Genomic DNA, 25,527 nt, shown 5'->3' with positions numbered 1-25,527 from the left:
GTTGCCAGATCTTTCCACTCTGGAACCCGTTCTCAAAAAGATTGCGTTTTGGGCACCCAAAACGCCGGTGCCGTGTGGACGCCAGGCCTAAACGATAAGCAATTGTATCGGAGTCACCTGAATCCATTGCCGTGTGGACAGGGCCTGAGATGGTGGTGGAATGACTGGGCATTTGTCTATAAAAAGACTGACGGGAGGCCTCTGTAAACACAGACGAGCGCTCCGGCCCGAAACCGTATCTTTGAGAAAACGGGTTTTCGCAACCACGTCATACGCTTCTTTTAATGTCACTACTTGCATATCTATTTTATCATGTTCTACGTGTTTTCCAGATTAATAAATACACAACAAGGAACATGACTAGCTTTTTGTGTCCTGCTAACCGCTTAGTTTTGAGACTCGTTTTCATCCGTCCCATAGGATCTTGTCCTGTTATTTCCCGCAGGATCCCAGACAGTTGTCAGTCATGAGCTGCATGTTCACTATAAACGTGTAGATTTTTGCTAAGGGTCATCCTAGACATGCGTTTTATCGATGCAGTATGATCGAGACCGGTTTTGTCGACTCATCACATTAACGTATTGATCCCTCTGTGATCACATCCTGAAGGCTCAGTGTGCCTCCTCCCTCATCCAAGTCTGCATCTCCTTCCCTCCTTCCCTCCCTCCCTCGCTGCTTAGCCTAGATATTTCTGTGGTGGGGCCTGCCAGAGTGTTCCTCTTACTGGAAGTGCACTTAGCATCTGGCAGTAAAGCGTTCTCTCTTTCCCTCACTCTCTCACTGTGTCAGATTTTTTTTTTTTTCCCAGGGTGGACTGTGTGTCTTTGATCCACCAGCACTTATCTTGATTTGATTTGATGTCTCTCTCATAATGGCGTAATCATTTTTACCGTTTACAGTCATTTGAAAGCCTCTTATCTATGAAATATATTGAATGACACTGTACAGTGCCATGTTGAGGAAGTGTTAAGGATGTCGGATAGCTATACAGCTGTTGTGTGCGGTGTTTATGTTCTTTGTGCTGCTCTGTCTAAGGCTGCTGAGCTGCTCGCCTCAAGACAAATGGCCCTTTTCCACTACCCTTTTTCAGCTCGCTTCAGCTCACTTCAGCCCGACACGGCTCGCGTTTCGACTACCAAAAACCAGCACGACTCAGCTCGCTTCAGCCCTGCTTAGCCCCTAAAACTCGCACGGTTTTGGAGTGGGGCTGAAGCGAGCCAAAGCGAGCCAAGTGAGGCTGGGGGTGTGAGCAGACACTCCCCTGTCCACTGATTGGTGAGGAGGAGTGTCCTCTCACGCCCACACACGCCCCGCGAGCGCGCTGGGATCTGTAAACACCGCAAACCCGGAAGAAGGAGAATTACGAGAATTTCTGAAGCCTTATGCGCCTCGCCTCATCTATACGCTCTTGCCAGTATCTGTCCGCGTTGTCGGTGACAACAAGCCACAGCACCAAGACCAGCAACACTAACGACTCCATGTCCTCCATGTTTATTGTTTACTATCCGGGTCGTGAGACTACCGCTTAAAAGCTCACTGATGTCACTGTTTGCGCTGCTCAACGACATCACCTGACGTCCAGCCAGCACGGTTCAGCGCAGTTGTAGTCGAAATGCAACTCCAACAGCCCCGCTCAGCCCGGCACGGCTCAGCCCGACTCAGCCGCGTTTGTAGTGGAAAAGCGGCAAAAGAAAGCATACACCATTGATGAGGCGTGCTCTGTTAAATTCAGCGTCAAACTTTATTTTTACGTTTTATATTTCGGGATGAGAGAAGTGCGGTTGGAATCGGGCTGAGATCGATACGAATGCGATTACGTGCATGAACGTGCGTCGCCGTTGTCGGATACCGTAAAGAGACAAAGAAGGATGTAAGGCCGATGGCGATTTTTTTTTTTTTTTTTTTTTTTTGCTTTTCTGAGAAGCGTGGAGGTTGTGTGGCGCAGAATGAGCATGTAGCAGTATTTGATCGAGGAGTGGGATGTATGGAAAGACTTCTAGCTGTGGCATCAAGATGGCAGAATTGTGAAATACGTGACTCCCTTCCTACTCTCCTGTGTTCTGCTTCTCTTTCTTTCTGTCTCTGAGAGCAGCCCCTGTTGTCTGCTTACACACTGTGATAGACGCAGCTGCTCCAGCTCACGAGGGTGAAATAGCTGTACATGCGCTCGTTCCTGGCCCGGCCAGCCGCTCCAAAGCCACTGCACTCTTCTCATTAACTAAACATGACTCTTAAGAGGATTATTAGCCCAATTTCTGGACAGGATGTCGGAAGCCATCAGGAGAGGGGAGGGAAAAAAATCCATTACCATAATTGCGTTGCGCTAAGAGAGGGGGAGTGTGGGATTGGGTGGGGGGGGGTGTAGGACGGATGCAGAGATGTATAAAAAAGGAAGAAATGAGTGAGACTGAAAGAGGAGGATGGCAGGGATGCTGGAGGGAGGGGGAGCTGGGTGATGGAGAGCGGTAGACGGTTCAGGCTGAATTATCACTCCTCCTCGATATCCCCCCCTTGCCTATGCGCAAACTTGGTATAGTCCTCCTCCGACAATAAAGCAGCCCACAGGAACCCTGCTCGTGGCACATATCTGGGTTCAGACCAGTGGGCCGGCACGGGGTAGGAAGGCGCTCGTGGCAGACTAGTGTGTGCCAGCAGCGAGCCAGGTCAGAAAACGCCCCAGAATGGCGCTGACCAACTTCCTGAAGCTAGGGAAGAGGAAGGAGTGTGTCGGGTGCAGCCGCACACTGCTCCTGGCTATATGCACCTACACTGACAGGCTGAGGCACGGCGTGAGTAAGTATCTCCTACACATCCATACATGCTTGCACACTTGCACAAGTTCAGTACGAGCACCTACGATACAGAATCAAAGCACTCGCATCATGTAGATTGCACACCTTTCACCTTGTCTTGTAATGATAGCTTTGTAATGATAATGATGGTGAGAGTGAGAATGAGGAGGACGAAGGCTGGATGGCCACACAGGAAGTGGTGGCATTAGGGTGGGGTTCCTGTCTTGGTCATTGTTACGAAGTGTTAATGCCAGGACTACGGGATCTTCTTCCTCATTAAATGAAACCCTAGCAGATAAAGAGCATGATTGTATGGATGGATTATATCTCGGACTTTTTGCGAGTGAGCCATCTGCGAATATGTTTGCTGACTCAAAATATTTTTTGCTGCATGTCTGACAATGCTTTTACTTAAACATACGAGCTAAAGGGTGGCAGTGTGTGTGTGTGTGTGTGTGTGTGTGTGTGTGTGTGTGTGTGTGTGCAATCTGTATGCACTGCGTTCCACAGGAACGACACACAGTCTGCACATCCTATATTGCAAAGGTGCACGGAATGTTTGCGATCTAATTGTGTAGCATGTCTATGATCTAGATTATACCGAACATTCCAAAAAAAAAAAAATCTAAGTAGAGTCTTCTAGTGGTTACTCTGTCCTCCTTCCCCACCTACGTGCAGTTCTCTATACGAGTGCATGGCTGTCTGGGTGGGAACTGCTTGCTCTCTTTGTGTGCCACATGAAATTCCCTCGTAACGCACATTTTGAGAAATCTCCACAAGCCATACCTGCTGAAAACTCATGGTGCAATACGAGTCCTGATATTAACATTGCTTTATAAAACCAGCAAAAGAGATACGAGAGATCCAAATGGGCCTTTTACATCTTTAAGGTATAACCAAAGCCTAAATGTGTTTAAAAAAAAAAAAGACAGGCTTTTAGAGGGGCTGTTCCTTAGTGGAGGACGCTTATGGACAGTGGGTGGCGCTAGAGTCTCCCGTGATCTGGTGGAGGGCAAGGCCACGATGACTGAGCAAGAAATGGCTTGCCATAACCCAGCAGTGAGCGTCACGGCTCTTGTTTTAGGATGGAACGATTTGAGAAACGAACATGCTGTTATCCGCGTAAGCTCCGCCTCCACTCCTCATGTATCCGAGGCCACAGTAAATCAGTCCTCATTTGCAGCTGTCAATCAAAGGTATGGTTGTGTTGGTGAGCCTGGGGGATGGGGATCGGCTCGAGAAGTCAGAGGGTGGTGAGGGGGCAGGGTGACATAAGCTTCCTGAAGAGTCACGGGATGGAGAATGAATAGATGAGTTCATAAGGACGCCGATGGCCGTACGATGAGGTCAAAAACGGGTAAGGGGAAGGAAGTACTTATGGGGCAGCTGAGGATATGATAAAGGAAGCGCTAATACGATTAAAGTGGGGTGTGGCGTTTTGTAAGAAGGCATTATTCCATATATCAGCATGACTCAGACACCAGAGTGAGGCATCATGAGATTAGTATCTTGTGCTAAAAGCCTCGTGCGAGGAAAAACGTAGTGGGCGTCTCCAGGCTTCCTGAAGGCTTCCACCGCCGCACGGTGTCGCTGTTTTTGAAATGCTTCATGCTTCAGCCCCACCCAGCTGCATTCTGATGCTCTTTATCCTAACCTCTAAGCTGACCACTGCCAACTTCCCCTCAGATATGTGTACCCTGCTACCCCCAACCCCCACTGAGCATGTGTGTGCTGCAGATGGCTGTTCGGTGCCAGTGTGCAGCTCCGCACTGCGAGCGATTTGTGCTCGTTTCATCTGCGAAGTGTCCTCTCCTGTCTCCAGTCACAGCAGACAGGGTTTCACTGAAGTGAGCAAGCGAGAACGTACGTTCGGCGTCTTCACTGCATCACAGGATTCGCCATACAGGCAGTTGTTTGTCGTAAAGCCGCATGGTTTCCTGATAAATCTTTGCATTCGAGTTTCAAAGAGATTCTTCTTGTACTCTGATATCCTTGAGTCTCTTGGACCTGCCTTGCAACCATTGTGAGTTCCACTGATTACTCCGGTCCCTTTTTTTTTTTTTCCTCTCACAAATAAACTACTACTAATAATAATAATAATTGTAATCGTGACACTTTTAATGTATGGTGTACTGATAGACATAATATCCCCTACTCATCCGCTTGAGAATAAGCGTCGTGTGTCATTTTTAAACGATAAGATGTTTACGTAATAATCTTGATCAGAGCAGATGGAATTGGTTTACAGGTTCCAAAAAAAAGGCATCTCCCTAATCAAGCTCTTGCAAAGATCAGTTAGACCCCCTGTGGTTGGCTCGTCATACACGAACGCATGTAAAAGCAGGTTGTCAAGCTCTTCCAGAACCTTCTCAACCGAAGCTCTCGTGAAGTAACCGAAAGCTAGTCTGGCGCCACCATTTTGGAAGAATGGAATTACAGCGTGGTGAAGTACCGGGTCATTTCCAAGTTTATTTATTTATTATTTTTTTAAAGAGTGAGTGAGTGATTTTACTTAACAATGCCAATTCTTTGTCTTTTAACGTCGTTGTGGAAGATGTGACCGATTGTAGATGATCAAGGAAGGAGAGTGAGACAAAGAGAGAGGGCGTGTGCTCTGAAAGCTGAGAGGGGAAAAGTAGGTTCCAGCACATTTAACCTCCAGACCGTGTCTTTTTTTTTTTTTTTTTCTTTTTCTCTTTCCAGGGCTTTCTGAGGAATGAGAGAGAAAATGCACTGCTGTCTGCTATTGAGGAGTCTCGCCGCAGGGTAAGTCTCCACTTCACTTCGCCGTCAGTCACAAGTGAAGACACACAAACACAGGTTAATTACCCTCAGGTGAAGTGAAGGTGAAGTGATTCTGCCACTCACCTTCCCTGGCTCCGCCCTCCTGTCACAGACCAGTGCTTGACCACGCCCCCACTGCCACAGGCAAGCAGAAACGTGCACTTCTGGAGCAATGAGGAGACAGAGTTCATGCTCATTCAGCTTAAGGAGTTGAATATATTAAAATTCATGGACGGGAGAAAAACGCGCAATGGAGAACACGGAACTGATAACTTTTGTTTACACTCTTGAATAGCTCTTCATGACGACAACCAGAAGTGTACCAACACGATGGGGCGTGTTGCGCCACCTGTGGCTCGGGTGCACAATGCACCTCACACAATAGCCCGATTTCATTGTGTGCATGTAGGATTGGATTTCTCTGGCACCCTGCTGGGACCTTCAGCTCGATTACCGACAGCAGCTCGATTTGGATGTGCATGTAAACGTAGTCACTGTCTGTCTGTAATAGATAAGCATTGTTGCAAAAAAAAAAAAAGTAAAACTTTAGACATTTAGTTGCCATGAGCATGATGTCATTTTTGCAAAGCTGGTTTCTTTCTTAACATGTTGTTATAACGATGAGAGTGAGGGATTGATTCAGACAAGCTCAAGGTTTCATTTTTATCCCCCTGGCATATAATGCTGGAGAGGTATAGCTATCGCTCTGTCCGTCCATCTGTAAACCTTTTAGTTTCCGGAGCATAACTCAAACTATTCGGAATTTTTTCACGAAACCTGACAGTTATGTTAAGTGACTAGAGGAGTTGCGCCTTTTGACATTTCTGTGATTTTTTTTTTTCCTCTGTATTTCCATGGCAACCAATTCAACTTAGGAAAATCTGGAGTAGGGTTTCATGGGGGGGGAGATACGTCATCTCTTGATGACTCTTTTTGTTCCAGTTTCACACTATTGCATCTGACTGTATTTTAGTTAAAATCTGGCTAATTAAATCCTGCAGCATAGACCTTCCATGCATCTTTGGAGCTCGAGAGATTTTTTTTTTTTTCCCCTCCAATTGGTGGTAACATGCCACTTTGCAGAACAGCCCCAGCCCTACCCCCAACACACTCTGTTCCATAAAAGATTTTCTTTGCAGTTCAGAAGCCGTTTTAATTAGAGCGCTCGCAATTACCACACGTCGCTCCTTCGGGATTGCGTGAAATAGACGAAAAGGTCTATTCAATCAGTGTATGCTAAATCTGTAGCAGGCGTGAAGGCAGACCCAGTTAGTGGCACACTTCCATTAGGCAGGAGTTGCTGAGCTTTCTCAGGGTCTTTTTCTCTGGCCTGAATGGCGAAACGGACAAGGAAATGGCAGTCGTTGCAAGGCCGCGGCTGTCGGTATTTAGCGCACTGTAAATGCGCACGAGTCCAGGCTGCTCCCGTCTCCCTCTGCCAGCTATTTTTAATGCATCTCATGGTGGTGAACCTATTTCTTCAACAGAGCTTTTTAGTCTTTCTCATTCTCATGTTCGCCATCTCTTTTTCAGACCTTCCTGCTGGCGGAGGAGTATCATCGTGAGTCCATGTTGGTGCAGTGGGAGCAGGTGAAGCAGAGAGTGCTGCACACCCTGCTGGGAGCAGGCGAGGATGCACTGGACTTCAGCCAGGATGTAGAGGTCTATAAACACACACACGCACCAGTGTTCAGACAGTCACACACGCCGTCATCAGTTAAATGCTAATTTCAAACTGTATATAGCTTTTGCACACATTCATGGCATTAAGTCTGTAATAAAATGCACTGGAAATAGGATTCCTCCATTTAGGTTGTTCTGTTTACGGCTTGGTAGTACACTGTATGGGCAAAAGTTTATGGACACCTGACGGTCACGCCAATGTGTTTTTTGAGCATCCTATTCCAGATTTAGTCCCCTTTGCTGTTATAATAAACTCCACTCTTCTGGGAAGGCTTTCCACTAGATTTCAGAGTGTTCAATTTGCTCGTTCACCAGCAAGAGCATTAGTGACGTCAGGCAAGGAGGCCCGGGGCCATCCTTAAAAAAAAAAATCCGTTTCCTGTCCACCGGGTGAGCAAAAAAATTTTCGGGAGGGAGGGATTTTTTTTTTTTTGTAACTCGTTCTTTTTATTTGCTACAGACACAGTTTTTAATTCTGTCCAGCCAACCTGCATTAGTTCCGTAAACGCATTTTTTTGTTCGGTTCCGTTCTCATTTTGAATAGATCTGTTAGGTTCTCCTACAGATCTGTCAGGGTCATTAACAAAGTAGGTAATGAATTTCGCATAACAAAACTCAAAAGCTGTTTGTAACGTCTTGGATGGATCAAGCTCAAACGAATTCCAGTAACGGTTTGTGATGGTCCGGCACACGGACTTTTTGTAGTTCTAAATCGAGCGTTAGGCCTAGTTCGGATGAAATTACACTATTAAAATGATCACTGAATGATTTGTTTTTCTGAATCTTTACTATTTTGTTGTTCGCTAGAATACCATTTTGCGATTTCACACTTAAGCAAATGTTTGAAAACTCCGGCTCTCCTTCCTTCATGGTGGCTGCCATTTTTTTGTGCCGCACGGCGCGTGCGCAGAGCTGATTCGATACTATATTCTGCGCGGAATGCGTAAATGTCAAGTTCGAGTTTAGATTTACGAACCCGAAAAAAAAATGTCGAAAAACCGGCGTTAAAAAAAAAAAATTTCAACCGCACAAACGGCACTCAGCCGGCCGGTGGACCGGAAACAGAACGTTTTTTAATAATGGCCTGGGGTGCAGTCAGCCTGTGCAGGCTACTCAAGTTCTTCCTCTCTAACCTTACCAAACCGTATGTTCACAGACCTCGGTTTGTGCACATGAGCAGTGTCATGCTGGAGCATGTTTGGGCCTCTTAGTTCCAGGAAAGGGAAACTATAATACGACAGCATACAAAGACGTCATGTACAATCGTGCGCTTCCAACTTTGTGGGAATAGTTTGGGGAAAGCGATGGGTGTCTGCATACTTTTGACCGTAAATGTATGTCGGCAGCCTTCTGGTGTGTGGCCTGGATTCCTTCAAGTGTGGGCGGGAGTGGGATTGAAATAAGTCCCATGTGCACCTCTTGTTAGATTTCTACTGTCTGTGATGCTTTGAAGAACATTTGACTTCTAATGTTTGATTTCTCTTTCTACAGCTGTCAGAACGTACTGTTTGACTACTCGGCATGTTTTTGGCAATAACTAAGTATGATGATGAAAAAAAAGAATGGGGGGAATCCTTTTTTTTTTTCTTTTTTTAAAATCTGATATAGTTTTTGTCATTTTATTGGTTAAAAGTCTCTTGTGTTCCTCAGAAAAGGTCTAAATAAATACACGGAATTAAGTAGGGGTTGTTTTTTTTTGCTTTTTTTTTTTAAAGCTCATCTGGCCGACAGGTGATGAGCTTATGCCATCATGTGTTGTCTGTCGTCCATCTGGCGTCAAAAATCGTTTCTTCTCTCTCAGTTCTTCATCGATTTTTATTCTTTTCGGCAGGAAGGTAGGTCTGCCTGGGGTGCGTACAGTCTAGCTTCTACCTAAATTTGCATATTTGCAATTAATAATGAAGATATGGAGTAATTAAGCCCTAACGAGTAGTTTCTACACACATCGCTTCTTCTCCCTCATTTCTTCACCGATTTTGATTCTTTCTGGCATGAAGATCGGGGTACCTAGGGTGCATATAACTTATGCCCAGATTTGCTTAATTACAATTATTAATGAAGTTATGGACTAATTAAGCCTTAATAAGCAGTTCAACAAAAATCGCTTCTTCTCGGTCAGTTCCTCACCATTTTGGATTCTTTCTGGCGAATAGGTCGGTATTCCTAGGGTGGATATAGCTTCTGTATATACGGTAGCTTGCAACATTTATTGCGCAAGGTGGCCCACTTTAGATCGTTCCTTCTGGACTAGACGGGGCCGCCGGAGTGAGCTACGCCATCACTGACGGTCTCGTTTTTTTTCTTGCATGTATTTCTGTTGTACAGTAGAACCATTGTATTGCATTATATTATACCCTAAGCAGTGAACATGTGTAGAGGAAAAAGACACTATTTGGGATTTACCCCAACTACAGTATGTGTTACAAGCTTAAATAAATTTTCTAAAAACTCCTCTTGAAGACAAGTTGAAGGGTCTCAGGATCTCAGGTTGCCCAAGGAAAAAAAAAATTATTGAATATTTTTATCATCTCATTATCTCTAGCCGCTTTATCCTGTTCTACAGGGTCGCAGGCAAGCTGGAGCCTATCCCAGCTGACTACGGGCGAAAGGCGGGGTACACCCTGGACAAGTCGCCAGGTCATCACAGGGCTGACACATAGACACAGACAACCATTCACACTCACATTCACACCTACGGTCAATTTAGAGTCACCAGTTAACCTAACCTGCATGTCTTTGGGGGAAACTGTAGCACCCGGAGGAAACCCACGCGGACACGGGGAGAACATGCAAACTCCACACAGAAAGGCCTTCGCCGGCCACAGGGCTCGAACCCGGACCTTCTTGCTGTGAGGCGACAGCGCTAACCACTACACCACCATGCTGCCCCCTGAATATTTTTATTATTTATAATAATGACGTGATTAAACAAAAACAACACGATTTTTGCCTTCTACAGTTTGTTGCAAAGAGTAGTGCTGCTGCTAACATTTGCTCTTTCTATGTCCGTGTAAAGTTATAGGATCATTAGAATTCATGTGGAAATTTTAAATAATTAGACAGCCGTACAACCTTCTATACAAAGATACCCTTTTCCTCAAGTAGAATTTAAGTTTCAAGTCGAAGCTTTTTTTTTTTAATTGTCGGAGAAAAGCTACTTCTACGGTATGGTTTGTGCATGTATTCATATTATAAATTTAGCTATAAAAGGATGTCGTAATTTTTTCCAGTCTATAACATGAATGAGTCTAACAGTGATATGGCAGATTGCAGTATTTTACTGTACTCCTTGTTATTACTGTGCATACATACAGCGTGATTGTAAGTTGGGTGTGTCTGAATTAGAAGACGGGTTACTTGATGCCGTTGTGGCTCTGCAGTCCTGTATGCGTATCCGTGCCACTAAAAGGCAACGTTTTGACAGTTCACAGTGTCAGTAAAGAGTTGGTTTTAGATGCGCTTTGAAAACGGCGTACGTGACCACGTTGCTAAGACACCAGCATACGTTAATGGTTAGTCCAGATGGAATAAAATAGAACTAATATTAAAATGGTAAACTATTACCTGTCGGAAATCACATTTTAAAATAAAATTTTTAAAAATGACAAACTTTTTTTGTCCACAAACTGCTCCCTGTTCCTGATGTTTCCTGACGCCGTTTGAAATCGGCCGTTTTGACGACTAGCTGTTAACTGACGCACGGGTTATGAGGCGTGTAGGATACTGAAGGATACGTGTGTGTGTGCTGCGTTCAGAAACAAGGCAGAATAAAGTATTTCCGAAGGCAGCGTTCAGTGCAGGCATTTGATTTGGACGTGCTGCTTGCAAATGCGGCATGTTTTATGTTTCGGCCACACCCATCGAGGACTCCTAAAATGGCTGCCATTAGGGAGTCACAAAGTGGACACAATAATTCCAGTTACACCCTTGCTTTGACCTGGATAAAATCCTCACCTGCATTATTAATGTTGGTTAAATCATATTTAAAATTTCCATCACAGCGCACACACATCTTACCCTGTTTCATTTTCCTTTGAGGCTCTGTGTGCGTGTGTGTGTGCGCGTTTGTGTTTTTCTCCCACTTTAATTATTAATTAGCATTTCAATTTTCCATGTAAGGCCTGCTGTTCACTTCCTGTGCTAGAAGCATCCCCGATGCTCTCAGTCTGTTCCTTCTAGAACAGTACACTCCTTGTATAATCCTTTTATACTCCGAGATGTGTAATTCATCCAGACAAATTGCCACTCTTTTGAAGAAGTCAATTCTTGTTTGGCCTGAGGCGTATTTTTGTGTGCACATCAGCGCTGTTGAACATGTGCGCTCAAGCATGGATGATGTTCTCCACAGTGCATTTCATGCTGCATTGATCATTTTATTCATATGAAAACATATTAGACAGAGAGATAAGGCAGCGCTTGCACTTCTCATACCCTCTTTGCACAGGAGTGTGTACACACACACACACACACACACACACACACACACACACACACACACACACAGCCTCAAATATGTAGCACTTTAGAGTTGTCTCTGGTATGGAAGTCTACATATGAACAAATTAAACAGACCACCTAATTAACTTTTATTTCTTTAAATTCTCCCCTCCCTCCACACAGCCGAGTTTTATAAGTGAAGTAGGAGCTCCTGGACGCAGCGCTCTGGACAGTGTGGAGGTGGCTTATGGGCGACAGGTGAACACACTGCATATACACAATATTTACACACATTTAGACCATAATGCTTTTGAATTCTTAAATCTGAATGGGCATAAGTCGTTGGTTAATTTTCTATAACCGCATGGCTGTGGCTGTAGTTCTTGCTGAAATTCAAGTCACAGGTTTATATCATGTTATTGTTTCTATAACTGCAACTTGAATGGTGGGCGTGCAACATAAACAGATTAAAAACACGTAACTGTTGAAAGCAGGTTGTTTTTTTGTTTTTTTTAAACTGGAGTGTCAGACTTTCAGTTTTTGGATGCAAGAAAATTTTTTCAGGATTGAGGGCTTTTAGATTTCTCTCTGTCCCCCCTGAGGGAGTGACTCTTTATCTGGTAGAACATCCACAACATTGAATGCAAGTATAAATGGATAAAATGCACAGCGTGTCATTCTTTATTAAATAAAATATAGCAAACGTTGACTTCTCTTGTACCAGAGGAATGAAACCCTTCAGGATGTAGTTATTAATTCTCTTCAAGGTGGCTCGCAGCACACCACGTAGGTTTTTTATTATTTTCTTATTATTTTCTTATTATTTGTTGGGTTTTATTCCTTACCCACCTAGCTGTTATTTTCTCTGAACTCAACCTTTACTTTAAGACATTAATTTCAGCGGACGCGCCCACGTAAGCTCTCCTCCACCGACTGCTCGGACTATTTGACCAGACTCAGTCAGGTCATGTAATGCAAACCCGGCATGCTGATTGATCCAAAAGATTGATTGGCTGGTTAAGGGCATTGTGGGTAATCTCTCCGTCCCTGCACAAATGCGATATCTCTTTCCCGCTAAGCCTCTTTATTTTCCATCTCATCAATTTTTTTTTTTTTTTGAGACTTTTTATTTTCCACAGTCACCATGTGCCGCCATATCGCCTGTGGGGTCCTGTTTCTCATTTTTGTCCTTTTTTTCGATGACCTCCTAAACATTTTCATTGTTTTCCTGCTGTTTTTTATCGTCCATTACTTAACTGCAAGGTCATAGCCCAAGCTGGGAGGTGACCGTCCATGAGTGTGTGTGCGTGCGTGTATGTGAGCCCTCTTTTCTCTCCATCAGATCTACGTTTTCAATGAGAAGGTTGTAAACGGACACGTTCAGCCCAATCTGGGAGACTTGTGTGCATCAGTAGCTGACAGTCTGGATGATAAGGTGAGTGCTGGTCATAACTGTAGGTTATTATTTTTATTTTTTTGTAAACTGATTTTAAAAGACAGCCTCAGTCATTTACATCTTAAAGGTTTATTAGCTAGAAAAGTTTTTTTTTTTTTGTAGTTGTCAGATTGTTTCAATACTGTGTGTGTGTGTGTGTGTGTGTGTGTGTGTGTAGAATGTTTCTGACATGTGGCTGATGGTGAAGCAGATGACAGATGTGCTGCTGGTGCCAGCCAAAGACACACTGAAGAGTCGTGTCTCTGTGGAGATGCAGATGGCTTTTGTCAGACAGGCCCTGACTTTCCTGGAGAGCAGGTTAGAGAACAGAGTGGTGTGGGGGGAAAAGGGGGAGGGGTTCGTTGTCAGTTATACTCACACACGTGCATTTTCACTTGTGTATTTCGGTAAAACATTTCAAATTTTGTAATGTATTAAAATTCCGTAACCACATTTTTTTCACTCATAGATGGCTTTCTCATCTCATTATCTCTAGCCGCTTTATCCTGTTCTACAGGGTCGCAGGCAAGCTGGAGCCTATCCCAGCTGACTACGGGTGAAAGGCGGGGTACACCCTGGACAAGTCGCCAGGTCATCACAGGGCTGACACATAGACACAGACAACCATTCACACTCACATTCACACCTATGGTCAATTTAGAGTCACCAGTTAACCTAACCTGCATGTCTTTGGACTGTGGGGGAAACCGGAGCACCCGGAGGAAACCCACGCGGACACGGGGAGAACATGCAAACTCCACACAGAAAGGCCCTCGCCGGCCACGGGGCTCGAACCCGGACCTTCTTGCTGTGAGGCGACAGTGCTAACCACTACACCACCGTGCCGCCTCATAGATGGCTTTATCAATATATAAAACAGGCCTATGTTGTGGTTCTACCTTTATTAGAGAATTACAAGAAAGTTATGGACTGATCACGCACATGGGCTTTTCAGCTCAAAGTACAAGAGTATCGGGGATCAAACTAGTATTTTTTGGGGGGGGGACGATGACACCAGGGCATGAAATCTTCACTTATTTAGATCAGAGTCTGTGCAATAATGTGTGATGTATGTAAAGTACCCACAATATACACACTATACCTTGAAATATATGTAGCATTAAAATACTTCATAAAATTTTCTTAATTTTGCATGAATTTATTCATCATTGAGCTGTCCATTACAGTTTATAAAGGAATATACATTTTAGTTCCCTCAGCCCTGAAAGCTGAGCACATTCACTCCCATCAAATGATAGTGACATACGTGCATCACAGGAAGTTGCATCATCTAAATTTGAAGATCATCAGAAGAAGAAACTTGAGTTCTTTTATTCCCCCCCTTTACTTTCTATGATCTTGTGTTTTTCACCACTTTGAAATGACAAACTCTCCTCCCTGAAAGATAGATTATTAATTTAAAAATATTTATTTTAAGTGCATCCTTAGCATGTCCTGCTGCCATTAATTGTGGACACATTTTGTCTATTTGCTAATTCTATGCTTTAAAAAAAAATCCTGAACTTTGTTACTTTCAGTCCTGTTACTCATTAAATAGCAAAGATGCAGCCATTTTCAGCAAGGAAATCTTTGTTTGAGATGTATATAAAACATTTTTTTTAAGGAGATACGCAGAACCTTTATTTTTAAATACATTTCTGAGTGGATAGTATCTCCATCCTTGAGTCTTGTATGCAGCATAAATGGGAATTAAAAAAATATAAATTTTTGAGAGTTGAAATCGACCGCAAAGTTTGCATTGTTGTTGCCCCGCTGAGCCAGCCAGCCCTGAGTGCGTGACGTCACAGCGGGAACTGGATTTAAGGCCGAGGCCTTTGACGGCTATAGACCAAAGTGGTATAAATAAAACTTTATGGTGAAAGTAAGAAATCCCGTTACCGACTTGACCTAAGACTGATTTGACTTCACTGATTGTGGGTTGACTCTCATTAAAACAGGATAGGTGTTCTAACTTATGCAGCATACATGTACATGCATGCATCTTCACTGATAAACCGTAAAAGGCTAATTAAATAATCAGATGAACTGAGACAATCACATTCTGAAGCAAATTAAATTATCTTATACTGGTAACTTAAACACACAATACAAGTTACATGTATTAATCTAAATGCAGGTAAACAATGTGTTGGTTTTGGTGTTTTGTATCCAAATGAGAGTCGGAGCTTACCCGTCTGTGTTCTCACTTCTTGAAGGCCGACCTTGTGGCTGATTGTTTCAAAACAATCTGACTTTCAGTTGTTCGTTCAGTTCTCCATTCATTCGCTTCTTCCACATAAGGGCAAGATATTGCTGCTGAGGCAAGCGTATCCACCGGAGAAATCGGACGGCTGGTCCACTCATTCTCCATTTTCTCCATACTGAGTACTCCGCCATTACTGCTCGGCTCAGGCAATTACTAAAACCCGAGACGGAATGTCACCGGTTTTAGCAACAACCGCGGGGAGGTCACTGCCTGAGCGATATGTTCCATCCCAGGTTTTACCAACAACCCTCGGCTCACACTCCGGGAGAACTGGTGCAACTGAACTTGCTTTCCTTTTCTTGTCGTTTTCTTTTTCTTTAATTGTTGGTACTGCACCCTCTTTCAATATGGACTTATAGCCAACGCTCCTCAACAGATCAGAGGTCTTGTACGAGTCCTCAGTAAAATGTGCAGAGGAGAGACCACTTCGTAGGCGCCCAATGTGCCCGTGAACTTCTCGCAAAACGCGTCCAAATCTTTGCAGTTTGAACATTCTTGGGCCATGAATGCAACGTAAATCCACCTTCTGTTGTGTTGCTGCACCAGCCAGCAACACATCTACGTATCATGGCAATAAATTAGCTCAAAATGGAGGATCGGAGTTGCAGTCAGCTGTGTTTTAGTATAGCGGAAATGGCGATGAGACCGATAGACTTCCTGCGGTGACGTTACGGACGTCAAGGTCATTCACTCAGACCACTACCTATGTGAATCACTTTAATCGTAAAAATTACTATATTAGATTTATTATTAACGCTTAAAACTATTCCTGTGCCATTCTTGAGGTCTCAAGGCATTTATAACAAAAAGTGAGGCCATGGTTCTGCGTATCTGCTTTAAGTTTCAATGTAAAAATAATTTAGAAAATCCTCAATCATGTAGATTACTTTGTGCTTATATTTAGCATTATTAGACGGCAGTGATGCTCATTATAGATGTACAGTGTGTGGAAGTTTGTATGAGGGACTGGCCTAAAAAAACCTTACTTGAATACCACTGCTCGAAACATTTCAATACATTGTGGGAAGATAAAACTGTAACTCGTACATCCATAACCTCTTTTCACAGCTATAAGAAGTACACCATGATGACGGTGTTTGGGAACCTGCACCAGGCTCAGTTAGGTGGCGTGCCTGGCACTTATCAGCTTGTGCACAGCTTCCTCAACATCAAACTTCCCGGCCCGATGCCAGGCATGCAGGTACTTGCACCATCGCTGCATCACAACCCTCCACCTCACGCTAGTGTGTGCCTGTGTTCATCATAGATAACAGAGTGACTTGTTTTCTCAGCGTGAGCAAATAAGCCTCTTAGTTCAGACGTGTTTGAGAAAAGTGAGCAAGAAAAAGCAAGACTGAAAGACAAGCTTCCTGTATGTGTTTGTGTGTGGGAGCAGGATGGGGAGGTGGAGGGCCACCCGGTGTGGGCTGTGATCTATTATTGCCTGCGATGTGGAGACCTGGCAGCAGCCATGCAGGTGGTGAACAGAGCGCAGCACCAGCTGGGAGACTTTAAGACCTGGTTCCAGGAGTATATGAACAGCCCGGACCGCCGGTGAGATCACTTAAAAACACGGCCCACGTTCAAAGTCTTTTATCGTGTGTACACAAACATAATGTTTAAGCAACACGTATTGTCTGATGTTCGATCAGCCTGGCGCCAGCTACAGAGAATAAAGTGCGACTGCATTACCGGCGTGTGCTGCGCAATAGCGCCGATCCATACAAACGTGCCGTCTACTGCCTCATCGGCAAGTGCGACATCGCCGATAACCACGGAGAGGTGGCTGATAAAACAGAAGACTATCTGTGGCTCAAGGTAAAACTCCGACTCTTCCTCTGGCATGCTTCGGACTATAGCACTACACAGGTTATGTTCTATTGAGGGTTTATCATCAAGTGCTGCCTTCACAATCACGATGCTACACTCAGTGCGTTTACATGCACATAGAGAAAATCGAATTTCTGCCGTTGCTCGACTGAAATCGAAGTTCTGAATGCCATGGAAACACCTTAGCTCGGCTGAAATCGAACCGAACTGGATTTCTCGTAATCGAGCTACGCAACCTAGATTATGCGATTGTAGCCGAGCTACTTGGTGCATGTAACCCCTATCGAGCTACGTAGTCGAGCTACTTACTTCAGCACTGCCCCTTCCGGAAGTGACGAGACCACAAGCGGGAAGCACAACAGCCTCGGTCGGCATGACACTTCACCTTCGCAGCTACTTTATTAGGAACACTTGTGTCTGGGCATGTACGCACCCATTTCCAATTAGTTGGTAAGTTATTAGCATGTTAGCAGGCTAACAGTTAATATGTTTACCATTACAGATCAACTTCAACTTGGTGGCCATTTTATTAGGAACACTTCTGTTCGTACATACAAACACTCTTCTTGTGAACGCAGAACTGATAACTTTGTTTATACTCTTGAATAGCTCCTCTTCATGACGACAACCAGAAGTGTACCAACACGATGCGGTGTGTAGCGCCACCTGTGGCTCGGGTGCACAATGTACCTCACACAATAGCTCGATTTCCTTGTGTGCATGTAGGATTGGATTTCTCTGGCACCCCTGCTGGGACCCTTAGCTCAATTACCGACAGTAGCTCGATTTGGATGTGCATGTAAACGTACTGACTGAAATATGTAGCAATGTCTGAAAAAAAACAAGGCGATGCAAAGTTGGAAAGTATAATAACTACACAGAGTAAACATTAAAGAATATAAAATCCAACTCTGTTGTTCAGTAGTATTGATGATGGTGTAAAGTCTACTAATAGTCCTGAGCAGCAGTAAGAGCATGTAAAGTGAAATTTTATTTAGGATTTTGTTACGACCACCTTTTTTTTTACATTGCCTAAAAGAAGTTATTGTGCGAAATTTGGTTAAGATTGAACAATGTTTAGAGGTGCCACAAAGCCATTAAAGTTTTCACTCAAGACACAATATAAAATAATGTGGCTTATTAACTGTTTCATATTAATACAAACAATACAGTAATAACTTCCTGTGTTCAAAGTAACAATAGCTATTACTTGTCTGTGATTTTCTAAACCCTTCGGTATTCTGGTATCTTGTGGAGATAAAAGAACACACTAAGGACTTCCCGAGCAGAAGGAAGCTTTCTCCCAGACAGTTCCTTGGAAGTGGGACCAATTAACCAAACAGAATTGTCCTTTCTGGTTTTGTGCTTTGCACCACCGGTACTACTTGTATTACTGTTGCTAGCCATCTGAAAAACATAAAGAAAACCATTCACAACTTCATCAGCATATTACGATCAGTGCTCATTGTTTAAGAACCCCTTAGTGCATGAAAGTTAACCTTCTATCAGTCTATAAACTCTTCCTGCCTCTTCTTTTTCATAGAAGTGGCATATTCCCTCTAGAACTGTGACTTTCTGGGGGTTTGAGATCTTCTCTGCAACAGTCTACGCACCAACTAATGTTAATGGCTTAACCCGATTTGCAACCTCGTGTTGGCACCTCTAAATATTAACCAGTTTTTCTGAAATTTTGCTTGTTGCCTTCTTTTAACCTATGTAAAAAAAAAAAATCGTAGGGTGGTCGGAATGTTTTGGTGGTAAAAAATTTTTCCCATACATTTCGGGACCACCCTAGTGCAGGGGTTAGAGACAGAGGCGAAGCGGCCTTTTTTTAAAAAAAAAATAAATGTAACTGCTGAAAGCTGTTTATTTGAACATTTTTCTAGGGAGTTTATTTAACTATTCATTTGTTTTTATTCCTTTTTATTTATTTTTGTTAATCCTATTTGCAAATGCCAAAAATGGAATGGAAGATATTATTATTATTATTATTATTATTATTATTATTGTGTATTTTTTAAATAATATTGGCTGGCCTTTTTTTTTTTTGTGCTATATCAGATATATTCCATTAAGCTAGCATGATGTTGAATGAGTTGAGGATGAGTTCAGTATCATGCTAGCTGAATGGAATATATCTGATATACCACGAAAAAAAAAAGCTATTATACATTCGATGGAACAATTATAGATTTTACAAAAAGTTTGTTTACAAATTGTCACAGTCGCTCGTGTTATGTAATACGTAGGCCTATCTTATGGCATTTTCAGTTTACTGCGAGCACCGCCAGCGAACAAATGCTTCTGTGCACGCGCAGCAGAAAACTCTCATTGAATATTCGCATCGGCTCTGACGTGCGACGTCGTGTCGTCTTGACAACCATGCAAGATCATAAACCATATTCAACGCTCATTCTCCATTGGGTAGAATGGCGTGATACACGTAGGATAAGCGATATGCTAACAATATTGCATGTTGTCAAACCAAATGAATGAAACCTGCTAGAAGGGAATAGAACACGTTTTTCTTCCATCGAAAAAGTGTCCCGTATGTATAATAATGAATTATACTGGATGTCCGACTGCTGTAAACGTTAAGCAGTGGTTCTGCTCTGTCCTGCGTCCTGTAGCTGAGCCAGGTGTGTTTTGATGAAGATGGAAGCAGCTCCCCACAGGACAGACTCACTCTGGCCCACTTACAGAAGCAGCTCCTGGAGGACTACGGTGAGATGCAGGCCCACGATTCAGCTTCCCCAGATTTCCATCATACTGCAATTTATCATGTACATTTCCATACCTCTTCAGGCCAGCGGAGTTCATGAAACACTCTCTAAACATTAGACGCTCGAGTCAAAACAAGGCATCGAGGCAATCCATCACCGGCTGATGCTTTGCTTCACACCCCTCTTGAAGGAACTGATTCAGGAGGAGGAAATTTATTCTCCAGCAGTTAGCCTGTCCTAGATAAGCGCTCTCTGTCTCTCTCTCTTTTTGACTTAAAACTTCCTCTCGCTGCATTTTAAAAAGCGCTGCACTATATTTTCCCCCATCTGCCTGATGAGTCAAGCTTATCTCTCACGATGCCCCACCACTAGGCTGCATTAAACACTTGTGCTGATAAGGGCCGCTCCACTTCCAGCTGCAGCTCTTTTCACTGCTCTTTTTATAATCGGCAGCTCGATTCACAGCCTAAATGAGACGGGATTATTTCAGCTCATACGAATGGAAAGAAAGCAGCCTCTTTAAGAGCTTTACAGCCGTGGAGGATTTTTTTTTTTGGTGGAACTCATTACTTGCTTTAAGGAGCATTTATATTTCTTTAAGTTGCACATCCTCCTCTCTCTCTGTGTGTGAGATATATATATATATATATATATATATATATATATATATATATATATATATATATATATATATATAAAAAATAATATATTAGGGAGGTTGACCGAATCAACGTCAACCGGTTAAATTTTTTTTTTTTTTGGTTGTCGGTTAAAAAAAAAAAAAAATCAATCGTTTTGAAGCTGCCGATTTTGGAGCGGAGAACCTGGAATTCTGTGTTGTAAACGCTTGGGGCATGCCATGCGGTGTAAGGACGACAGGTGACAAATCAGAAACACCCATTCAGTCATGTCCCGCCCCAGTTGAAGACAGCTGCCACTCGGCAAAAGAAAAGTGTAGACACAGGCTTTTTAGCTTACAAATTACTATTGTGTTTTTTTTTTTTTTTTTTTAATTATTATTAGAAGGCACATCAAGTTTAGTCCTGCCTTGGCCAGTGCATTCTGAAAGTATGCTTCGGTCTGTAGCCAACAATGCATGTTATTGCAGATCATATCTCTCCACACAAACTAAAGGCGCGGATGCCGATTATTTTTTTTATTTTATTTATTTATTTTTTTTTAAGGGGGGGCGTTGGAGTGTCTGATTTATAATTTCAAAGTAAATTCTGTATATAAGCAAATGCCGTTACAGTCCATGAAACATAGGAAGTATAAGCATGAGAAGAAAGCAGTAAATCAGAAAGCTGCGCACATTTGCGCAGCTTTCGCGCAAACGTGCGCAGCTTTCTGATTTACTGTTTTCTTCTGTATATAAGCATTTGCTTATATACAGAATTTACTTTGATGAAATTATAATCAGACACTCCAACGCCCCCCCCCCCCCCCCCCCCCCCATTTAAAAAAAAAAAAAATCGGATCTGTGCAATTCAGCCGTGAAAAAGGCGGCATCCGCCAAAAGGCGCGCCGTTTGCATCCCTGTAATAATTCCAATTCTAGAATTTTAACCTCATAGGTTAACCGGCTAATGAGGCTCGGTGGTCGGTCAAGATTTTTTTTTTTTTAGTTTTCGCCATCCCTTAATAAATAAATAAATAATAATAAAAAAAATTTATATATATATATATATATATATATATAAAAGCATTTGAATTATATTTTCTTCACTGATGCACAGTGAAAAATTAGACCTTGTATCTGGATAACTTTTTTTTTTTTAAATTAAGATTAGATAACCTTTAAAATGTCGGGGCGTTGGTGCAGTGTCGTACATTATTTTAGAGCATACGCTCTTGATGCACTTTTCACTAAACCAGTGTAAATGACTTTATTCATGAAATGTTTCCAATCTGCACATTTGTGCAACATCATTGTGGGTTGTGTTGTGCATCAATACTGTTCCAGAAATGTTCTCAGCATATTGCAGTACTAATCACTGATGTACTTGTTCTCCACAGGCGAGTCTCATTTCTCAGCCAGTCAGCAGCCGTTCCTTTACTTCCAGGTGCTTTTTCTGACTGCGCAGTTCGAGGCAGCGATAGCGTTCCTCTTCCGTGTGGAGCGTCTACGCAGTCACGCTGTGCACGTGGCCCTCGCCCTCTACGAACTTAAACTGCTACTCAAATCATCAGGACAGAGCGCACAGCTATGTACGCTGGTGACAGATTTGTGCCAATACTGTAGCACAGTATATTTGGTATTGTGTTTTTTGCCTGTTCATATAAGTACATACAGTACCAGTACCAGTCAAAAGCTTGGACGCCTATTTCAAAAATTTTTTTTGCTTTATTTTTATTAATTAAAAGGCACGTCATGTCTTAAAGTAATGACGGATGTCGTTTCTCTTTACTTAGTTGAGCGCTTCTTGACTTATGGATTACTACAGTTGTGGAATAGGGCTATTTACTGTATTGTTTATTATTTACTATTTGATCTCAAACGCATTAAGAAGGCAAGAAATTGCACTAATTAACTTGACGAGGCAGAGCGGTTAATTGAAAAGCATTCCAGGTGACGACCTCATGAAGCTGGTTAAGATAACGCCAATAGTGTGCAAAGTGTCATCAAGGTAAACGCTGTCTACGCTGAAGAATCTAAAGTATGAAACTTTGTTTTGCTTTTTTTTTTTTAATTTACCACATAATTCCAAGCGTGTTCCATTATGTTATTTCATAGTTTAGATATATTCAGTATTTTATCAAATATCCAAAATTTTGACTTGTACTGTACATGTTTTATGAAAAAGATCAAAAGTTTATTTTATATAAAATGAATAAGCTTGATCCTGGCTTTAAATAATTTAAAAATAATAATAAACACGCCACCCGTTTACAAGCACTCCAGAGTGATGGAGGTCTGGTTTTCCAAGCAGCTTTTATGAGATTGTTCCAGAAAAACTTTTTTATGGAAGATAACTGAAAACGGTAAATGTGTTTAGCTACATTCCCAGAAGTATTTATATTTTTAGTAAAAATTATGCACTGAAGTGCAATTTTTAAACTAATTTATTGAGGTAATTTTTCCACATTGTAATTTTCCACTTTCTGTTTACGTTAATAATAATATTAGCATTACTATTACTGAGATTAGACCCAATCTAAGGGCCATATATAAATATTGAGAGTGCATAAATATAGTTTTATGTCCTCTGACTGACAGGAGTGTATAAATGGAGAAGGGGACTTTTTTGGTTGGAATGTGGCTTATGGTGTTTTGCATGCTACATCTTCAGTTTTCATTTCAAGAACAATGGAGTAAAACTTGCAGGAAGTACATGCGCTTTGTATTATTAACTGAATCTTTCTTGTATTATTGAGTGTTTATCGAGGATCCTGTTTATTCTCTCAGTGAGTCAGGAACCAGGAGATCCCCCCATGGTACGGCGACTAAACTTCATCCGCCTCCTCATGCTCTACACTCGTAAATTTGAGGCCACGGACCCACGAGAGGCTCTGCAGTACTTCTACTTCCTGCGGTATGTAAATCCCACTAAACCTGAACAAGCCCCTGCGAGCCTGACCTGAGAAAACATTTGATTTGAGCCTTTTCTGCTGAAATGCGATTGGTTTAACTAGAAATTGTTTCACCTTCAGTACAGGACTTGCTCTCTCTCTCTAAGAAGGGATGAATAATTCATGACCGGTTTTATGGGTCCACTCAGAATGTGCTCAGAGTTGTTTTTGTTTTTTTTAAAGTGAATAATTAAGCCATTTTCGCACACCTAGATGTTTCAAGTGTTTCTGAAGAGCACTTGTTTGACCCTTTTTATCATCATGTCCTTACTTGTTATAAGCAAGACTGTGTGTATATTTGGCAGGAATGAGAAAGACAACCAAGGAGAGAACATGTTCATGCGCTGTGTCAGTGAGCTGGTCATTGAGAGTCGTGAGGTAGGGGTGGGGTGCGGTGGGGCTACGCCTCCGAAATCACGGATGATTTGTTCTTTATTGCACCACTTCTCTGAATCCTTAATCTGCCTTTTCCTTTTATAGTTTGACATGCTTCTGGGAAGGCTGGAAAAAGACGGAAGCAGAAAGGTATGCCTCGAGGTTCTGTGCTCTGCCTTGTAGCGTTATATAACTAGCAGGGCGGCAAGAAGAACATTTTCAGCAATCATGCCTCTATTCAAAGCTTCTCCCGGAGCTTTATTTCAGCTCATTGTACTCCTTCTCATTCATTATTGTACCCATTCAACTCGACACAGGCTGTAAAAATGTTCTATTGTTTCAGCACTCGTGAAGTACAATGTCTCCTTTGTTCTTTTGCTGGTCAACATTTAAAAAATACAAGCACGCATCCTGAAATGCTGCCCGTCTCTAAAAAGGGATTGTTTGAATCCTTTCAGCCTGGCGTGATTGACAAGTTTGCCGGAGACACACTAGCCATCATCGCCAAAGTGGCCTCAGAGGCCGAGAACAAGGGCCTGTTTGAGGAAGCTGTCAAACTCTATGAGCTAGGCAAGGTTAGTGAAACCATGACACAGGAATTGCACTTGTATCAGCGTGTGTATAAGAACAAATTGCGTTTCTATATCTTGTTGCTTGCTTCTGATAGAACCCTGATAAAGTGCTGGAACTGATGAATAAGTTGCTGAGTCCAGTAATTGCCCAAGTCAGCGCACCACAGTCGAACAAAGAGAGACTCAAGAACATGGCGCTGGGTATCGCTGAACGGTATGTTATGTTTCTCCTCTCCGCGAACCTTGAAAACTGATTCATCACACGCTTGAAGGAAAAGTCCGCCCTGATGCACGTTAAATATGTTTATGCTGAAAGATTTGTGATGTGCCATTTGGTTGGTTGGTGCCGTATTTTCATTATTCTTGTGAGAAGTTAGCAATAATCTGCCATGCTGAGCTCACAGGGGGGCATTACTAGTATTAAGTTTAGTATTAATAAATTTTGCTGTTAATTCGAGGAGGGGGAAAGAAAGAGGACATGCTTTTTGGGTTTGTTTTTTTTCTTACTTGCCGTTTTCCAGCGACATTCAAAGTCGCGTTAATAGGGGTGTTCACACGGCACATATTTGCATCGATGTATTTTGTTGCGCCATATCTTACACCAGTGTAAATTTTGTGGAGCGTTCACACGTCACAAACCTGCTTACTAGAGAGAAGCGTGTTCGCACCGGTGCAGCCCCACTTGCGTTCGCACGGCAGTTTTTGCAGCCGTGCTATACGATAGTAATAATGCAGAAATGAAATATGCGCATGCGTGAAAATGTACTTCCTTTTCCCGGTTGTCATGGCATCATCAAGCGCTGAGAAAACAACGTGGATGAAGACACCAGTGTTGCCAGATACTGCTGACGTTTTCCAGCCCAAAATATGTTCAAATCTGCCAAAATGCACTTAAAACCGCCCAATGTGGCAACACTGGAAGACACGCAGTTCTGTTGTTGTTGATATTCGCCATTTTGGAAGCGCAAAATACCAGGATGCAGATTATGCAATGCCCGTATGTAATCAACTCTCCTCACGCGTAGCGAGTCTACCCCTGTAGCGTTCAGGCGTCCCATTTT

At 42.7% G+C, this 25,527-nt stretch overlaps 1 protein-coding gene across 2 annotated transcripts in view; it reads left to right on the top strand.

Moving 5' to 3' along the window:
- nup93 (nucleoporin 93) overlaps window positions 1-25,527 on the top strand; it is a 90,620-nt gene that overhangs the window by 58,426 nt on the left and 6,667 nt on the right. Inside the window, exons 1-16 of one of the 2 annotated variants that reach the window (XM_060923810.1) lie at window positions 2,581-2,793; window positions 5,496-5,558; window positions 7,110-7,238; window positions 11,880-11,954; window positions 13,039-13,131; window positions 13,310-13,449; window positions 16,466-16,598; window positions 16,794-16,951; window positions 17,050-17,215; window positions 19,858-19,951; window positions 21,966-22,157; window positions 23,356-23,482; window positions 23,825-23,897; window positions 24,000-24,044; window positions 24,353-24,469; window positions 24,562-24,680. In XM_060923810.1, coding sequence (XP_060779793.1) covers window positions 7,146-7,238; window positions 11,880-11,954; window positions 13,039-13,131; window positions 13,310-13,449; window positions 16,466-16,598; window positions 16,794-16,951; window positions 17,050-17,215; window positions 19,858-19,951; window positions 21,966-22,157; window positions 23,356-23,482; window positions 23,825-23,897; window positions 24,000-24,044; window positions 24,353-24,469; window positions 24,562-24,680 — 1,625 coding nt within the window. In that variant the 5' untranslated portion in view covers window positions 2,581-2,793; window positions 5,496-5,558; window positions 7,110-7,145. Of the gene's footprint in view, window positions 1-2,580; window positions 2,794-5,495; window positions 5,559-7,109; window positions 7,239-11,879; window positions 11,955-13,038; window positions 13,132-13,309; window positions 13,450-16,465; window positions 16,599-16,793; window positions 16,952-17,049; window positions 17,216-19,857; window positions 19,952-21,965; window positions 22,158-23,355; window positions 23,483-23,824; window positions 23,898-23,999; window positions 24,045-24,352; window positions 24,470-24,561; window positions 24,681-25,527 lie in introns of those variants that run through there. The other variant, XM_060923809.1, reaches the window with a different exon arrangement.

This window comes from Neoarius graeffei, chromosome 6 (assembly GCF_027579695.1).
Source record: "Neoarius graeffei isolate fNeoGra1 chromosome 6, fNeoGra1.pri, whole genome shotgun sequence".
Classification (NCBI taxonomy): domain Eukaryota; kingdom Metazoa; phylum Chordata; class Actinopteri; order Siluriformes; family Ariidae; genus Neoarius; species Neoarius graeffei.
Note: the sequence above shows the minus strand (reverse complement) of the source record. Positions and strands in the feature narration are given on the sequence as shown.